The 15,009-nt window shown below is 54.1% G+C and overlaps 3 protein-coding genes across 3 annotated transcripts; all 3 read right to left on the bottom strand.

The window, feature by feature from the left end:
• Positions 1 to 5,964: 5,964 nt before the first annotated feature.
• CDEST_13599 (uncharacterized protein) lies at positions 5,965 to 6,144 on the bottom strand (the record flags this gene model as incomplete). Its single annotated transcript, XM_062929755.1, has 1 exon — positions 5,965 to 6,144. One exon carries the CDS (start codon positions 6,142 to 6,144, stop codon positions 5,965 to 5,967), a length of 180 nt encoding a protein of 59 aa, XP_062785806.1.
• A 121-nt stretch (positions 6,145 to 6,265) lies between these two features.
• Positions 6,266 to 8,153, bottom strand: CDEST_13598 (uncharacterized protein; the record flags this gene model as incomplete). The annotated part of the gene is made up of 2 exons (XM_062929754.1): positions 7,453 to 8,153; positions 6,266 to 7,255 (listed from the first exon to the last, which is right to left on the bottom strand). The coding sequence occupies exon 2, from the start codon at positions 6,884 to 6,886 to the stop codon at positions 6,266 to 6,268; it is 621 nt and encodes a 206-aa protein (XP_062785805.1). The 5' UTR covers positions 6,887 to 7,255; positions 7,453 to 8,153.
• Positions 8,154 to 8,173: 20 nt separating this feature from the next.
• CDEST_13597 (uncharacterized protein) lies at positions 8,174 to 9,690 on the bottom strand. The gene has a single exon (XM_062929753.1). The coding sequence runs from the start codon at positions 9,418 to 9,420 to the stop codon at positions 9,229 to 9,231; it is 192 nt and encodes a 63-aa protein (XP_062785804.1). The 5' UTR covers positions 9,421 to 9,690; the 3' UTR covers positions 8,174 to 9,228.
• Positions 9,691 to 15,009: the final 5,319 nt, after the last annotated feature.

Raw genomic sequence — 15,009 nt, 5'->3', positions numbered from 1 at the left:
TTTTTTTTTTTACCTGTCTTAACATTTGATATCCGCTCACTGTACTACAAGTTCGACGGTATACATCTACGAATCATTCCTTATTTACGTCGAAAGGGCAAGGTGGGGGAAACACTGGAGGATGGAGGACTATACTTACACGAGGGGTGTTGTAGCTGTCTCATAATGGTCTCTTTTTCCTTATCTGTCACGATCTGCTTTTTTCTTGTCTTTCCTTACAACAAACCAAACATGGCTTTCGGTGTTTTAGTGTTTCGATTGTGGAAACGGTTGATAGAATGTACGCACTAGCCGTACCCCCCGCCCTCCCCCCCCATAAGATAGTAGTACTTTGAGTTTACAATACACAAAGTCAAAATTACCTTGTCGTCCTTGATGTGGCTCTTACTAAGAGATGGTGAGGAGGGTGCTCGAACCAGTCCGGTCTGATGTGGTCACCTTCGCTCTACTCCACGGCCCCTACTCCCTCCGTCTCAAGCTGTCTGCTTTATTGCCTGTCCTGTCAGCTTGACGTCTCATCTCATCTTTCAAGCCAACTTTGTCACTTTGGCTCCCGCAAGTGAAGGGGGCCGTCCCAATGTGGCCATCCTCTCGCATCCAATTCACGTACAGGTACACACCTGCGAAGGTATAAGGAAGGGTGTTCCCGGCCATCATGTTGTGAGTCCATGTCTGCAAGTACATCGTAAACCTGTCGTTCCCTCCGCGGCACGGCAGACAAAGGGGTGAGAAACTGGCCGCACATCGTACAAGTTACTCGTCCGTCCGTTCCCCCCTCCCTCCTACTCCCTCTACTAACCGGACAACTTGCGTCATCTGGTGTTTCTTCTCCTTTCCCGAATACTCCCCGTTCGTTATGTTTGTCATCCCTCCTCCCACCCTCTCCTCTCCCTTCTTACGGACTGGTTTCTGCCATTGTCAGCACCCATCCATGTCCCTGCTTTCTTGTCTCCTTGCCCTTTTCATGGAATTCATGTACACACTGCTCCCCAAAGAAGACGAATCTCCACTGCGGAAACCTCTCGGCCCATGACGGTATGGTAAGTACCATGTCATCTAATGGGCTTTGCTGCCAGGAGAAGTGAAGAGATTACATGTTGCCGTCGCGTTCGCGTTGCTTCGGTTTCCCCCGCCGTCCCGGCGTCTCCGTGCACATAGAATACGATGTAATCCCAACGGCCTCGGTCCGGCGCTTGGGAACACTCGCCATCGCGCTGTCTGGCATCTTCGACGTGTTCTCGACAAGGTCATTCGCCCCCTTGCACTTCGTGACCCTGCGCACCGTGATGTTCGGTCAAACTTCCTTCCTCCCTTTCCCGTGGCCTCTTCGTCGTTACGAGTGACGTGACGCTTGACTGCGTATCCACTCTTTCCCAAATCCCGAGGCACGTCGTCTCCTCTCGCCCGTTGCCGTACAAAACATCACCTGGAAGGGCGATCTCTGTCTGTGCGGTTCTTGCTGCTTGGGTGGCCCCGTTAAGCTTGAGATCTCAGCGACATGGTTCCAGATCGAAGGACGTCGGTTTTTTGCAAACCCAGTCCAATGATCCGACCTGTTCTCCCAGAAAGAAACGAGCTCCCCTTAGGTACACGGGGGGTGCGATATTCTCTGCGTGCTTTTTCCTCGTACGATGATTGGCATCCAGTATCGTCTGGTGCATCGATCACGTCCCCAAACATCCCTCGTGACAAGGCGTTAACCTGCTCTTGAAGTCCCCAAGAAGCCCAGATCCCTCGCAGTCGATGTATCCATTTCCCCCATCTTCGCCGTCCAAAATGTGAATATTACGCCGTGTAAGCCAGTCATTTCGGACTGCGTGGACTCTGTTGTTTATCTCTATGGAGTGAGTGCTATGGAACTCTTCTACCCCTTACTCTCGATTGCTTTTGACGGGGACACCTTTCCATGATCCCATAAACTCATTGGTCCCCACGGGCACTTACACCTTTCCTTTCATCTTGACTATGATGATGGACCCTGAGACAACAGCATTTCCCACCGTCCGCCCATCCTCCATGGGTCGTTTCCCAGCAGCCCTCGCGGCTGGGAACCACCCCATCCAGTCTCTCACCCAAAAGATGCCCCCCCCCCCCCCCCCTTTCTCCCGCCGTCAGCCTCATTTACAACCAAACCCCGGTTCCGACGGTGGTGCTGTGATCCCCACAGCCTGACTTCCAGTTTCGACAACACCATACCCCATCGGAAACGCCGTAGGGTAGGGGGGGCGTAAATGGGCGAAACGGAGGTATGTCACAGTCACGATCTCCGTCAGCAAGGTCTATCCCACGATGATGCCTGACAGAGCAGGGGAATGGGGTGAGACGTAGAGGCGCCATGAGTTTTTAGTAGTTTTTTTTTTTCAGATTTGGAAGGGCCTCTCGATCGAGAGCCACCAGCGAAGGCTGCTCTCCTCTGTTGTGAGAAGAGCGCGGCCGGGCCTCGCGAGGGAAAGCATGCGAAATCCGTTCGAACCCAATCCGCGGGAGGTCGAAAGACAAACGCAAGCTGAAGGAGGGAACCGCGTCGTCAAGGGGCGGCCCCCTTTCCCATGACATAACCCAGCGTTTCCCACTCAGAGCCGTTTCCAACTTGCCCTACGAGGTGCTGGCGCTGGCATAGCCGGGAGAAGAAACGAAAGGATGCGATATGGGTTGGTAAACACCGAAGGATCAGGGGATGGGCGTGTCCTCTTGCTCATGGTCTGTCTAGACGGCATTGTAGCCAGAGACTCGCTGCGACGATTTGGAGACCGTACAGCTCACCGGTATTCATGATGGGGGAAAGCAGTGCGAGGATGTGATGATCAATAGGGGCGCATGAATGCGGCTGCGATATATCATGGGAAGGAGCATCCCCGTCCCTTTGAGCACTCGTTTCCGGCATGCCATCGAACACAGACCAGCGCACGCTGTCTCCGGAATCACTCATCGAGATGGACATTCGATCCGGGGAAACGACGTCGTTCATGCCATGCCCAACCACCAGTGGTTCCAGAGATGACCACTTCGTAAATATCGCGAGGACAAACCCTTGGACATCAACACTCCCCCCCCTTCCCGGGGCTCTCGACAAACGGACGAAAGTGGCCTCGCACTCACCAGACTTGCCCATACATACACTCCCCCGCTACACACACACACACATAAACACATGCCGCTCCCGACTCTAGCGAGCGGCGGTCTTCAGGATGTCGTGCATTCCCTAGGCCAGGATGAGCAATCACCGGCCTCCCCGTCGACTGAAAAGCCCGCACGAGAAGTCTGGGTCATTCTAGATCTCTCTTCCCGATCTCTATACCTAGCCACGCCCCCTCCCTTTTATCTGCTCCCCCCCCTGTCCCACACACCTCTTCGTACTTGCCGGGCTGCGGAGCTTGGGTCGAGGGCCCGCGTTTCCGCCCCCCCTTCCCTCCCCCCCAACCTTTTCTTCTCGCTCTGCTAGGACGACCTCCATTATTTTACCCCATGTCTCTCATCTCAAGACATACTTTGTACTCTATGCTTGGTGCGATATACGCTAGAAGACCATGCGCGTGCGTGTACCATGGAACTTTTTTATGCTGGACCAGAAAAGAGATTGTCTCCGTCCCCTCCCCCTCCTCAACACGAGAAATGAGATCTCGAGGACTTGTATGGGTACAGAAGAGGATTTCGTTTCGTCATGCTCCCATCACTGACACGAAGCGCAACCCCGCTCCCTTGTCCTCCCCGTCCTCGTCCTCCTCTTCCTCGCCCAAATCTCTCAAGTGAGACAGTCATCCCGAAGCTTGCATTTTGCAGGCAGCAAATTGCGGAGAGGCGGAGGTTCAGTCTCGGGGGGGGGAGGGTTGATACTGGTTGTTATTGGTGTTGCCGTCGTCCGTCGTCTTGTTCGCGTCAAGACTCCTCGGCCGAGGTCGGCGTCAAACGAAACTGCCGTAGCCGCGTGGATAATTTCGCATTATGAGCCGGGGGGGGGAGGGGGGGATGCATCGTTCGAAGTCGCATCATTACTCTTTGTTCATTTCTCGTCGATTCGGGCGCACATCGAGGGAGTCTTGTATCACGTATCATAACAAGGGAGTAGGGAGTGGGGGGGGAGGCCCGTATCTGGAGCTCTGTTCATAACCCACAGTTGGTCCCCCTCCCCCCGAATTACGTGTGCCAGCTTCGGCGAGCGGCTACATCGAGGTTGCATCTATCGGCGGGGCGATCTTGGTCCATAACATCCCTGGAGCTCTCCTATGCGGCTCCCCGTCGGTGAGCATCATCGATTCGGGCATGGGGCCCCCCGTCCGATACCCTCCCTGTTCGTCGCCAACGTCGCTTTCCGTCAACCCTGGCTGGGTACGATTCTTCTTTAAGCGACCCGGTCCAGGGGTCCGGCTTTGCATTCCTCCCCTCCCGCCGCTAGACCTCGCGACGGAAGCGATAATGCACGAAGCCTGGCCCCCATGAGTTTTTTGTGCAACATGGAAGAAGACATTTCGACGTTTTCCCGACGCGCTTGTCGACCTTTGCTATCAAGGGGGAGTGGGGGAGTGGGAAATGGGATAGGTGAACAGCCACGAGGACATGAATGATACGCCTGGCCTTCGAGTCTTGTGACCAACACTATCGAATGCTGTATCACAACTTGGGCGATACGAGTGGGATAGTGTGAAGCTTCTGCTTCGAGGAACAGATGCCGGCCCATGCTGCAGAAGGCATGGAATCGACTGCCTCATGGTACCCGCCGGTCCCGGCCGCCTCGGACGGACCATGCGGCAGAGGCCGAAGATGTTGGGCCCAAATGTGTGCCAACGGTGCGCATTCATCAGGACTTGTCGCCTCCCGTCCAATGCTTTCCGGATGCCGCAGTCATTTGGTGTATCGTGGCATGGCAGGTAACACGGCAAAGTCATCCTCCCTTGCGGACGTAAGGCGAGTCAGTCAGGGCTGGGCCCTTCGCTTCGCCAAATGTCATCGTCATCACAACAACTGCACCGCGCATGCCGCCTCAATGTAATACTGTCGCCCGCAGACTCCGGAGAATGTCCACAGTCAGGACAAGGGAGGGGGGGGGGGGCGGGTGGTAGTCCATGAAGCTGATTTTCGTCTAAGACGTCAAGACTCGAAATCAGAATCCCATCCGGGGCTCCATGCAGTTACAGCATTGCCTGCCCCAGCTGCTGCACGCAATCGTTGACGAGCTGGCCGCCATCCACCCCCCCGCCCCCTGCCCGGATGGCCGATTAGCGAGCCCAGGCGAGGAGAAAACACGTGGTTCTTTCCCGCAGCAAGGAGGAGAAATGCCCAGAGGAAACAGGATTTTCGATTCGGGTGTTCTTGGAGCGGTCCATTAATCTTTTAGCCGGTCTCGAACCCGAACGAACAACACCATCAAAGTTCTGGCAGGCTGCTGTCCTTAGCTGGCAGGGTTTGCGGGCGCTTGCATCTTGGATCCATTCCTTCCTCCACCATTCGCCATCCAAGATCAATCGACATGCTTACGATCAAGTGACGGTCCAACCCCTCGAGCCCAGTTGTGGGTGTTGGTCATGGATGGGTTCGTCATGTTCCGGGTTACGGTCTCTCTCCTGGTCCGCATCCTCGAACCATCGGCCGCATGCAGGGGGATCCTTCGTGCATGCACACGAATATCCAATCCAAGAAAAGTACGGATGGTTTTTCGGAGTAAGCAGTACCATTTTCAATGCCTCAGCTGTAATTCGGTGCTCGCGCGAGACTCGTTTTTGCTCCGACCGGCCGCCCTCGAATCCCTCGCGGCAGGTGGGAAAGGCTTTTGCTATTTCAAGCACGGAACGATGGAACTGATGGAACAATTTGTACAAGTCCGGGAAGTTCTAGTTTCGACTAGGTGTTGAGTTCTCGTCCCCCAAGAGCCGTCTGTGTTGGCCCGACAACGATCGTGGGGGGGTTTCATAACTGGGATATGGTCAGTAATCAACGAACTGCTTGACAACGGTCCTCCCACACAACAAGCTAGAGTTGGTTACAAGTTGCTAGATATACATACCTCTGTCTGTGACCTCCAACCATCAAGGCATTCGAACCGCCTCTCAGACGTTGTTGTGAACTACTGACGTGGGCCTGGAGACCTGGAAGACCTGTTAGCTCGAGATCTTTCCGGCCAGTAGTTGAGGGGTCAACGGAAGACGCCATAGTCGCAAGTGCAACTTTTTGCATCTAGGCCCGAGTTGGTTATTTTGACAATGCCCGGCCTATGGTTCCTCGTCAGCCGTTCCGACACAGCCAAAAGCGAGACAGCCCAATTGGATCGACTTCAAATATTTGCAGAGTGGATGGGTGTTGTTTTCGTCGCTGTTGCCGTTACTGTCAAAACGACCAGTACAAATGCAATTGGCGTGCTACTACGGTTCTCTTCACCATCGAAGAAGGTTCTTGGCTTTGCCAAAGCAGCAAAAGAACCAGAGAGTGTGTGTAATTGAGAATCAGCCAAGTGCCAATGCACAGCAGATGGCACGGCTCCGCGGGTTACCGATGACCTCGTTCGTGCTATTTTGGAAGATACAATCCTTGCAACCGCTAGACTGATTAAGAATTGTGAATGAGGCCGAGATATTGGCTGGTGAGTACTAAAATGCAGCGGGATCTGCCGGTCGGAAAGCTCTTGATACCACCAACATAGCCAAGCGAAGCAGCCGGCCAATACTGCGGTGTCTTGAGTGCAGCTCTCATTCAACTCCACATCCCGATCTACAGCGGCTTGCGTAGATAGGTACATAGCATTGAGTTGCGGAACCAAGGACTTGACCGTGAAGGCATCGAAGGATGGGTGGTCAGCCAATAGTGGCACCCTGAAAAGGGCAAGTTGATCAGAAGAAGCAATAAAAAGCCACAAGGTATGTTGGGATGATTTGAGTCGGGCCGGTCGGCCAGCCATTCATTCGACGGTTGCTTTTTGGGGCCCGACATCGTTAAATATCTTGTTCACACAAAAAACAATCAGAAAACGCCCGTCTCGATGTGGTGCCAGCATATGAATCAAGTACCGTCCGCTGAGTAGTCGAAATGAGTCTCTAGATGTTGCCGCGAGGCCGAAGTCGATATGTCGAGATGCGCTTACGGGTTCTTTTGAAGGAAGATCAATGACGCGTAGGTCGTTCTTCCTAAAGTCCCCGAGTCCATGTGCCCAAAATGATAGAAAGATCGAACAAGGGCTGCCAATATCAATCCCCCGGTACAAGACTTCTATTCCCTGGCGGGTGAATGTTGGTCATTCTAGCTCCAAGGGACAAGGGAAATAAATGGCCTGCCATTGTCAATTAGCGTTGAGCTTGTTTTTCCACACCAACCCCCGACTCGAGAGGACTTGTCTAACTAAGTTGACAACGAGACCGCATCCTTTTTTCTGTCCAGTAACTATGGAACGGCACCACCGTCCCAACGTAGAAACAAGTGTTTGTTTTTGTAGTCGAATTGGGCGGCAAGTGAAACATTTTTGCTTACACTAGAAGTGAGCGAGCGCCTCTGTGGCCCAGTACTTCACTAACCTCCGCGTCACTTTTTACGCCACGCTCCAACGTTGAGAGCTGATGCTTCCAAGAATGCTCTAGGTTTAGGAGAGAGTATGTTGTGATTTCGGGTTTGGGAGAGCCACGTTAACGCCGACGGCTGCGGCGGTGATGTCATCGTGTGTGAATCATGTCTGATCATGGCCAAGATTTGTTGGAGAATACGCTGCTCTCCCACATGCGTAGTGACCAATATTCTGAGATAGTGGACGGGATTGGACTCCGGCACTTCAACTTTGTATTTGGTGTTTTCAGCTTGATTGGTGCGGCGGACTCGGTGTCACTTGTCGTTCTATTATCGCCATGGTGTTTCGGACGATTGTGGAAATGCCAGATTAGCGTGAACCAGCCAGAGCACCAGAGCCACGTTGGGCGAGCCAAATAAGCACGACTGGGTGGAGAGAGAGCAGGGGAGGGCGGACAATGCCTCACATTCACTGCAACATACTGGGTTTCCGTGGCTGGCCGCAGCCCTCCCGTCCATAACCCATAACCCAGCAGCAACCTCGGCGCAACGGCGTAAGCCACTATCGAGGGCGATCGTCAACATATCCATACGCCAGGCCGCTGTCAATCTTCAACCTCCAACCTCACTCGGCGTAATTCTCCGATGTCTTTCGAATGCAAGGCAGCCATCCGAGACAACTGATAGAGGAGTTGTTTATGCCTCGTTGGCTGCTGTTGGCGTTACTCGAGGCGCCCCAAAATGAGCTAGAATCCATCCGATGACGGATTTGAGCCCGCCGCCATGTCTTTGAGGTATCTGGATTCGAGTTCAAGATGTGTGATGATGGGAATTATGATTGGTGGCTAACGGCTTTTTGCTGGCGGGAGTCATTGGGCAGGCTTCCCAGACCAGAGTAGGGCAACAGAATGCTGGCGCGACGATCGACGCGATCGGCCGGCCGTTGGCAAAATATTGCTGCATTGGGTTTCATGAGCTGTCGTGGCAAGTATGCAGTCACACAAGAGCTGCAGCTAGGCGTGGCGGACGTGGAACAGATGTGGTGAGAGGGAAAGTCAGCGCTGTGATGGCGGTTTCTTTCGTGCCTTCTGGCTATGTGGTTAGACACTCGAATCAAACCATTGGCAGCCAAGTCTAGGTGGGGTTGAGGATGGACGCAATCTTGAACATGGATAAGCTGTTTAGACGGCACGGCAGATAGCAAAATGCCCTGCACTGGCCCAAGCAAGCCATGATGGAGTCGAAGTGGAAGTCCCAAGAACGATGCCGGAGAGGCGACCAAGCGTATGTGAAATCGGCGAGAGTGCATTTGGACCTCGTCATGCTAAGGAGCTGGTCTGGGCGGTGCGGCACCCACAGAGCGACTGAGCTAGGTGCTTCAGTTGGTAATCATCGCACAGGATGACAGGCATCTCAAGGCAGCAAATGGCCGAAGCGGTCGACGGGCGACGCACGACTCCCAACGGAGGTCCGAGAGAAGACAGGGGTTGAGATATCGTGTATGCGGTTGTCGAGGTAGCGTGGATAATCATGTAGCTGGTCTGAGGCAGCATTAACTCTTGACAGCTGAGAAAAGAAAAGAAGAAAAAAAAGAAGTAGGTGGCGGCAGAAGAATTTGCGTCTTAGCAGATGGCGCGTATTCCTCGGTAGGGACGTTGCGGTCGGGACTTGGCAGGTGAAGCGGCCGTGTGTTGGCTCTGTGTGTCTGAGTGCAGCAGCTGGTCTGACACTGGAAGCAGCGGAAGTCTATCTGCAGTGCGGTGCGGTGCGGTGCAGTGCAATGCAAGGCAAGCTGATGCTAATGCTGATGCTGATGCTGATGCTGTTGCTGGTGCTGGTGCTGGTGCTGCTGGCGCGGATGATGACGATGAAGTCGACGTTAGTGATGACGGGATCATGTTGCCTTTGGCCTTGCCCGTTGTCCTTGCCATTGCCCATTGCCGCGGGCTCTGGTGCTAGGACTCCAAGGGCGCGTGTGTTTGTAGGGCGCACAGGTACAGGATGGTGCAGTTCCTGGGACGACGGCAGCTGTTTGCGTTTCGAAACATGGGATTCTAGAAATCAGGGAGAAGGACTGCGGACAATCAATTGTTGGACCGGCATAGACGGCAAGCTAGTAAGCCGAATTGCTTGGGAGCGGAGGTTGATGTAAGGTGTCAGGTTGCTGTTCGTCAAATCGGAGATTGGTCCGATACAAGACGTGAGAACTGAGAGAAGGGGGGAAGGTACCTACCTACCCAATTACCTAGGTACACAAGATATCCACCCACATAGGCAAGTAAGATACCTTGGTGACTACCTAGGTAGCTAGGTAGGTAGGTAGGTAGGTAGACAGGTAGGTAGGCACGTCCTGCGGTCCCCCAGCAGGTAGGTGTCAATCATGAGTGCCTTGCTTGACCATGCGTATGATCTCTGGTGGGGAAAGAGACGATGGTAGCATCACGCGCCTACACTGCCTGTCAACGTCCTTGTACCTTCCCTACGTTACCAGGCGAAACGTGCCGAGGGAAATAGCGATTGTCTGTAACTGCCGTTGCCTTCGGTTGGTTAGGTACCTACCTACCTTACCTACCTACCAAGGAAGTGTATGTATGCCCAGGTAGGTATTTGCCCCCACCTCCCCGCCTTCTTCCTCCGCCCTTTCCACCGCCACGGTAGCCGGGCTCTGTGCCTCTGAAGTGGGTCTCGGCTGCTATTTTGCATTTCTCTCTTGATCGGCCTAGCTATTTTCCATCGTCACTTTGACTTGTCTTTTTCTCAGGCACCTCGACAGCCACCCAAGACGTTTGTTCTGTGCTGTGCATAATCTGAGGTGGACTAGTATAGGTTGAGGCCATGCCGGTGCCGAGCAACCCGCAATCACTGCCTTCCTTGAGACTCACCACGCGATCCTCCTCCCACCATGAAAGGTCATGTTCTGGCTTATCACGGCCAAGTCGACATAGATATCAGCACACTTTGACCATGGCGGGAGACGATAACTGTACTGTGTAGTCGGCGAATATACTTCTCTGCGCTTCTGTCACGCCTAGCCTAAAAGGGGGCTTTTCAGCATCAAACAACGTTAACCCAGATTTTCATTCCTCGGATAAGGCATCCCGAGCTCTGTGCGAGTGTCCCGGGCCACTGACCACCAGTTTGATTGACGCAGTACGCTACTAGAGTTTCGGCACGGGGTAACATGTTGTTTGCCTCCTCCTGTTCGTCTCAGGAACTGCGGGAATTGCGTGTTATCCGTCATCGCGATGACTGGGCCACGCGCGACTACCGCACCGCTGCATAGCATAGTTCGCGCTCTCTCTGTGCTTCTCACCAGTCGATGCTCGGCGACACTCCGGCCACTCTCCTGCCTGTCAGTTTTCCTCGTCAGCGGCGACTGTAAATCGCTACTCCATCCGGACCATGGGGACCTGAGGAATTGGAAAAGTCCCATTGGGGGAGACCCGCGCAGAGGCGGAGAGCTGGGATCACTGCCTCGAAGAGGGAGGCGGATGACAGAAGGCAGAAACAAAGCACGCATCAGGTCCGGCTGCTACAGCCCGCAATGGTCATCATCTTCGACTGTAAGACGACAGCAAGGTCGAGGCTGATGATGGATGACGAGGACACTTCAACCCCCTCGGGAGTCTCGTCAACGCTGTCCAACGGGAGCCGTCGGAAGCATGTAATTCTGGGTACGCGGCCTGAGTCATGGCAACGGGATTCCAAACTCCACGACCTTGCGGAGCGAACATGCCGCTTCATAACAATAGGTGATGTTGCAATATCGGATCGTATCTACCATCCGAATCTCGATGGCTTTGCTTGATCCGAGCCACTGCCGAGATACTTACTTGCAAGGGTATTAGGCGGACGAAGTGTTCGTTCGATACCCACTGTTCACTGTTTACATATGCCGCAGCTTGCTCAGAGCTCCATTCTGAAGATACGTACTAGATATTGTGTCCACAACATGGGTGAAACCCCTCTCCCCAATCGTCGACGAAGCAGCACATCTTATTTCAGGTACGTACGCTGCCATGCTTTAGCCGTTTTGACAGACTTATCTGGCATAGGAGTCGGATCTGGAACCCGCTCAAGACCAAAGAAACAAATAGGCACATTCATTGTTGAGTCCGGGGCGGCACTTTTCATCTAACTCTCCATGACTACAGTCCGCATGGGATAGTGTGCAATATAAAACATGCAACGTAATTGGTAACAATGTCCTGCACTGTATGCTCTACTACCATTTTCTTTGAACCATGCCTGGCTGGTCTGCGGTTGGAGGGAGGAATGAGCACTGAGGTGAGAAGAAAGGGGAGTGTGGATGGTTCCGAGGGAAAGGAGGGAGGGACAAGAAGAAAAAAAGACACCACCCCATGATCCAGAACATACCTAATTAACCCACCCTGATGAACGGGTACGTACTGCGGATCCAGCCGGGGCCTAAGCTTCTTCTTCATCAAGGAATAAGGACTCAAGGGGGGACGGGCACGGGGGGCAAGGGGATCTTACCCACCCTTCGGACAAGTCAGGGCTACCCTGCTCACAAGAGCTCCGGGAACAGGGGGCTCGGCTCGTGGTTCCACTATCTGTTTCCCCGCTACCACTCTTACTTTTATGCGATCACTGATGGAACTTCAGGGAGTGTGCGAGTCCAGGTCACATGATGTGACACGGCAACGAAATAGATCTACAAGTTCCAAAGACAGCACAGCAGTACGTACCTTCTGTCAGCCACCTTATCGATGAGACCTACCTTCCTTCTGATGCACGAATACATACCTCGTTGGTAGGAAGGTACTCCGGACTGTAGGTGGGCAGGAGGGACAAGAGAGGCTCAGGGTGCCTAGATACCTGGCTCGATGTATCTTTCTGCTCCCAGCTCCACATAGGACAGCCAGCTGTGTCGTGGTCATGTACCGTCTCCCCAAGTACCAGTCTGCTCTGGACTCAAGTGGCACTGTGCCGTTCTTTTCTGATGCCCAATTTCAGCCCGTTTCACTCAATGCTTCTCTGTCCCTCTCCGGTCCTCATCCACCTTCCAAGTTCCCGCGCAGGCAAGGCAAGGCAGTCGTGCCATGGTCTTTTTTCCCACTTCAAAGTACTTCGACACCTTACATCAACCGACGGCCAGTCATGCCACTCCAACTGTGTCTTGATTTCCCCTCTCGTCCCGCTCGTCCTGCATCGTTTTCGTCGTCGCCTTCGTCGTTATCGCCGCCGACGCCGCCGTTGTCTCCACACAGACGCAGGCGGAGACGCAGACAAACGCACACGCAGACGCACATGCATTTACCCTCGCCCTCGGACCAGCATCCGGTCCATTCGAACAGGCCTCTCATGGCCAGGCCTGCCCACATACCTTACCTGGGTACCTACCTAGGTATGCCCTCGTTGCCCGGCATACCTGGAACCGGGTATCATGCCCATCTCTGTTCTCTCTGTTGCGATTGTTCCATCGCATCGTCACATCCCATGCCTCGGTTTTGCTCCCCGATGCCGCGTCTCCTTCTGCCCCTAACCCTCGACCCTTGCGCATCGCCTCATCTCGTCCATCCACCAACCGCCCAACCAGCTTCGGTCGGGCGGGCCTGTGTCTGGCCGAGCTTGCTGCCCAGTGCCCACAGATGCGCCTGAGCCATTCTTACCTCTGCCTTGCCTCGCCTCGCCTTACTCTGCCGTCTTACCGTCCTGTCCTCTGAGATCTTGGCAACTCTCTTACCTCAGCTCATGGAGCATTCTAACTGCCTTCCAATGCCTGACGGCAACGTCCGAACGCGGCACCACACACAGGCCCATGGTTCATTCTGGTCCGGCGTCATGACGCTTCCCTTCCACCTCGCTTCCTTGTTCAGTTGGTCCAAGTTCTGGCTGTCTCTGCCCATTTTACTTTTTCCCACGTCAACTTGGAACGAACCGTTTCCCTCCGTCCCACGTCTTACCTTGGGCCTGCCGTATCCAAGGCCCAGCCAGGATGTCTTGTCCCTGGGCTGTTCACTCTTCCAGTTCCATTCTCAGCCCGCCCTACCGCCATCGCCATCGCCATCGCCGCCGTGCAGTCCATCCTCAGCATCAATTCACACAACACGGAACCACACCGCACCGGACCAGGGCTCAGAGCACAGGGCATTCGATGGGATCTGCTCGCACCATCTCTCGCCCTGGTTGTCCGGCCACCTAACAGATGGATAGCAACAGTGCCCATCGTCCGTTCGCCCATCCCCTGTTGAATCCAGGGTCAATCACTGGATCTGGATCTAGATCTGGATCTTGCCATGGGGAAATACATTCCATTTTACTGCCGGTAGACCCAATTCTGTAGCCGTAAGCCCGTGACGAGACCGGGGGTCCCAGCAGGACAAATTTAAGGTCCTTCACCACTCGTAACACGCATTCGAATGGCTTCGCTCTCAGCTCAACCATCTCTTTTCTCACACCGACCAAAAACGGGGGTGCCACCTACGTTGCCGGTATGCCCATTAATGGTTTCACCCAGCCCAAATCGTCTTGTACATGCCTCAAATCTGGCCTGGTTTGGCATATCCCGTTCTGCGTCGCCCCATGCTGAGCTGCCGCCTCCGCTGTCTCCCCGATCTGGTCAGGCCACCTCGTCCAAGCGGTCGAGAGAGCTCTGGTCTGCATGGATGAGAAACGTACCCAATGCCAACCGCACTCGAGGACCAAGGGTCTCTGCGGTGTGGGCAAGCCAGCTCATGTCCACCATGACACTGAATGAGTGCAGCGTACGGAAACCTGCTGGGCGTTCACATGGCCCGTTTTCTTTTTTCCCCTCGCTCTGCAACTCCATCTGCCCTCATTTCTTACCACACACACACACACACACACACACACAGTCGCGCACACTAGTAGCTTTCAATACATACATGCACACCTCACATTGGGTAAGGGTTTGGCTCTCACTCACTGCGTACTGCGCGCGCTTGTCTCTCTCTCTCTCTCTCTCTCTCTCTCTCCCCCCCCCCCCCCCACCTCTCTTTCCACAGTGGGCCGCTCACGAATACCTGGGTCCGTTTGGCCACGCCCTCTGTGAAAATCACAGCCCCCCCTTGTACATGGACGGGGAGAGGGGGTAACTTGCTGCGTATAAGTCAAAGGCATAACACTTCTAAATCGGAGCCTTCGCTTTTTAACCATTCATCGCCCGCTCATTTCCATCCATGTCGCATGCTCCTCGCTCTTACAAGTCCCTTCTCTCGTCCCTTCCTACAGAAACACCCGGACTTTCGCTCCATGCTCGTCCCTCTTGGACACTGGGTAATGGCCGTGACCGTTTCCGTTCCTGTTTCGTAACCCCGTTTCTTTCCTATACTCGCCGCTGTCTGCCTTGCAGTCGGCTAGATTCCGCGCACTTTCGCTCTAATCCTCGACCCGTCGCTCTCGGAGCTCCTCCTGCACTCCAGTCGCACCCTCACAGGAAGCCTGAGTAGCTTGCTAATCCTCTTTCGACTTCTACCTTGTTGTTATCGATCTTCACACAGACATCTCACTCGCACCACCTCTAGAACTCTAATACCTACTGTC

The sequence above is a fragment of the Colletotrichum destructivum genome, chromosome 9 (genome assembly GCF_034447905.1).
Source record: "Colletotrichum destructivum chromosome 9, complete sequence".
NCBI lineage: Eukaryota > Fungi > Ascomycota > Sordariomycetes > Glomerellales > Glomerellaceae > Colletotrichum > Colletotrichum destructivum.
Note: the sequence above shows the minus strand (reverse complement) of the source record. Positions and strands in the feature narration are given on the sequence as shown.

Bases quoted from the DNA above. Each gene is read 5' to 3' on its own strand.
- CDEST_13597 (XM_062929753.1), bottom strand. From the start codon at position 9,420: ATGGGCAATGGCAAGGACAACGGGCAAGGCCAAAGGCAACATGATCCC.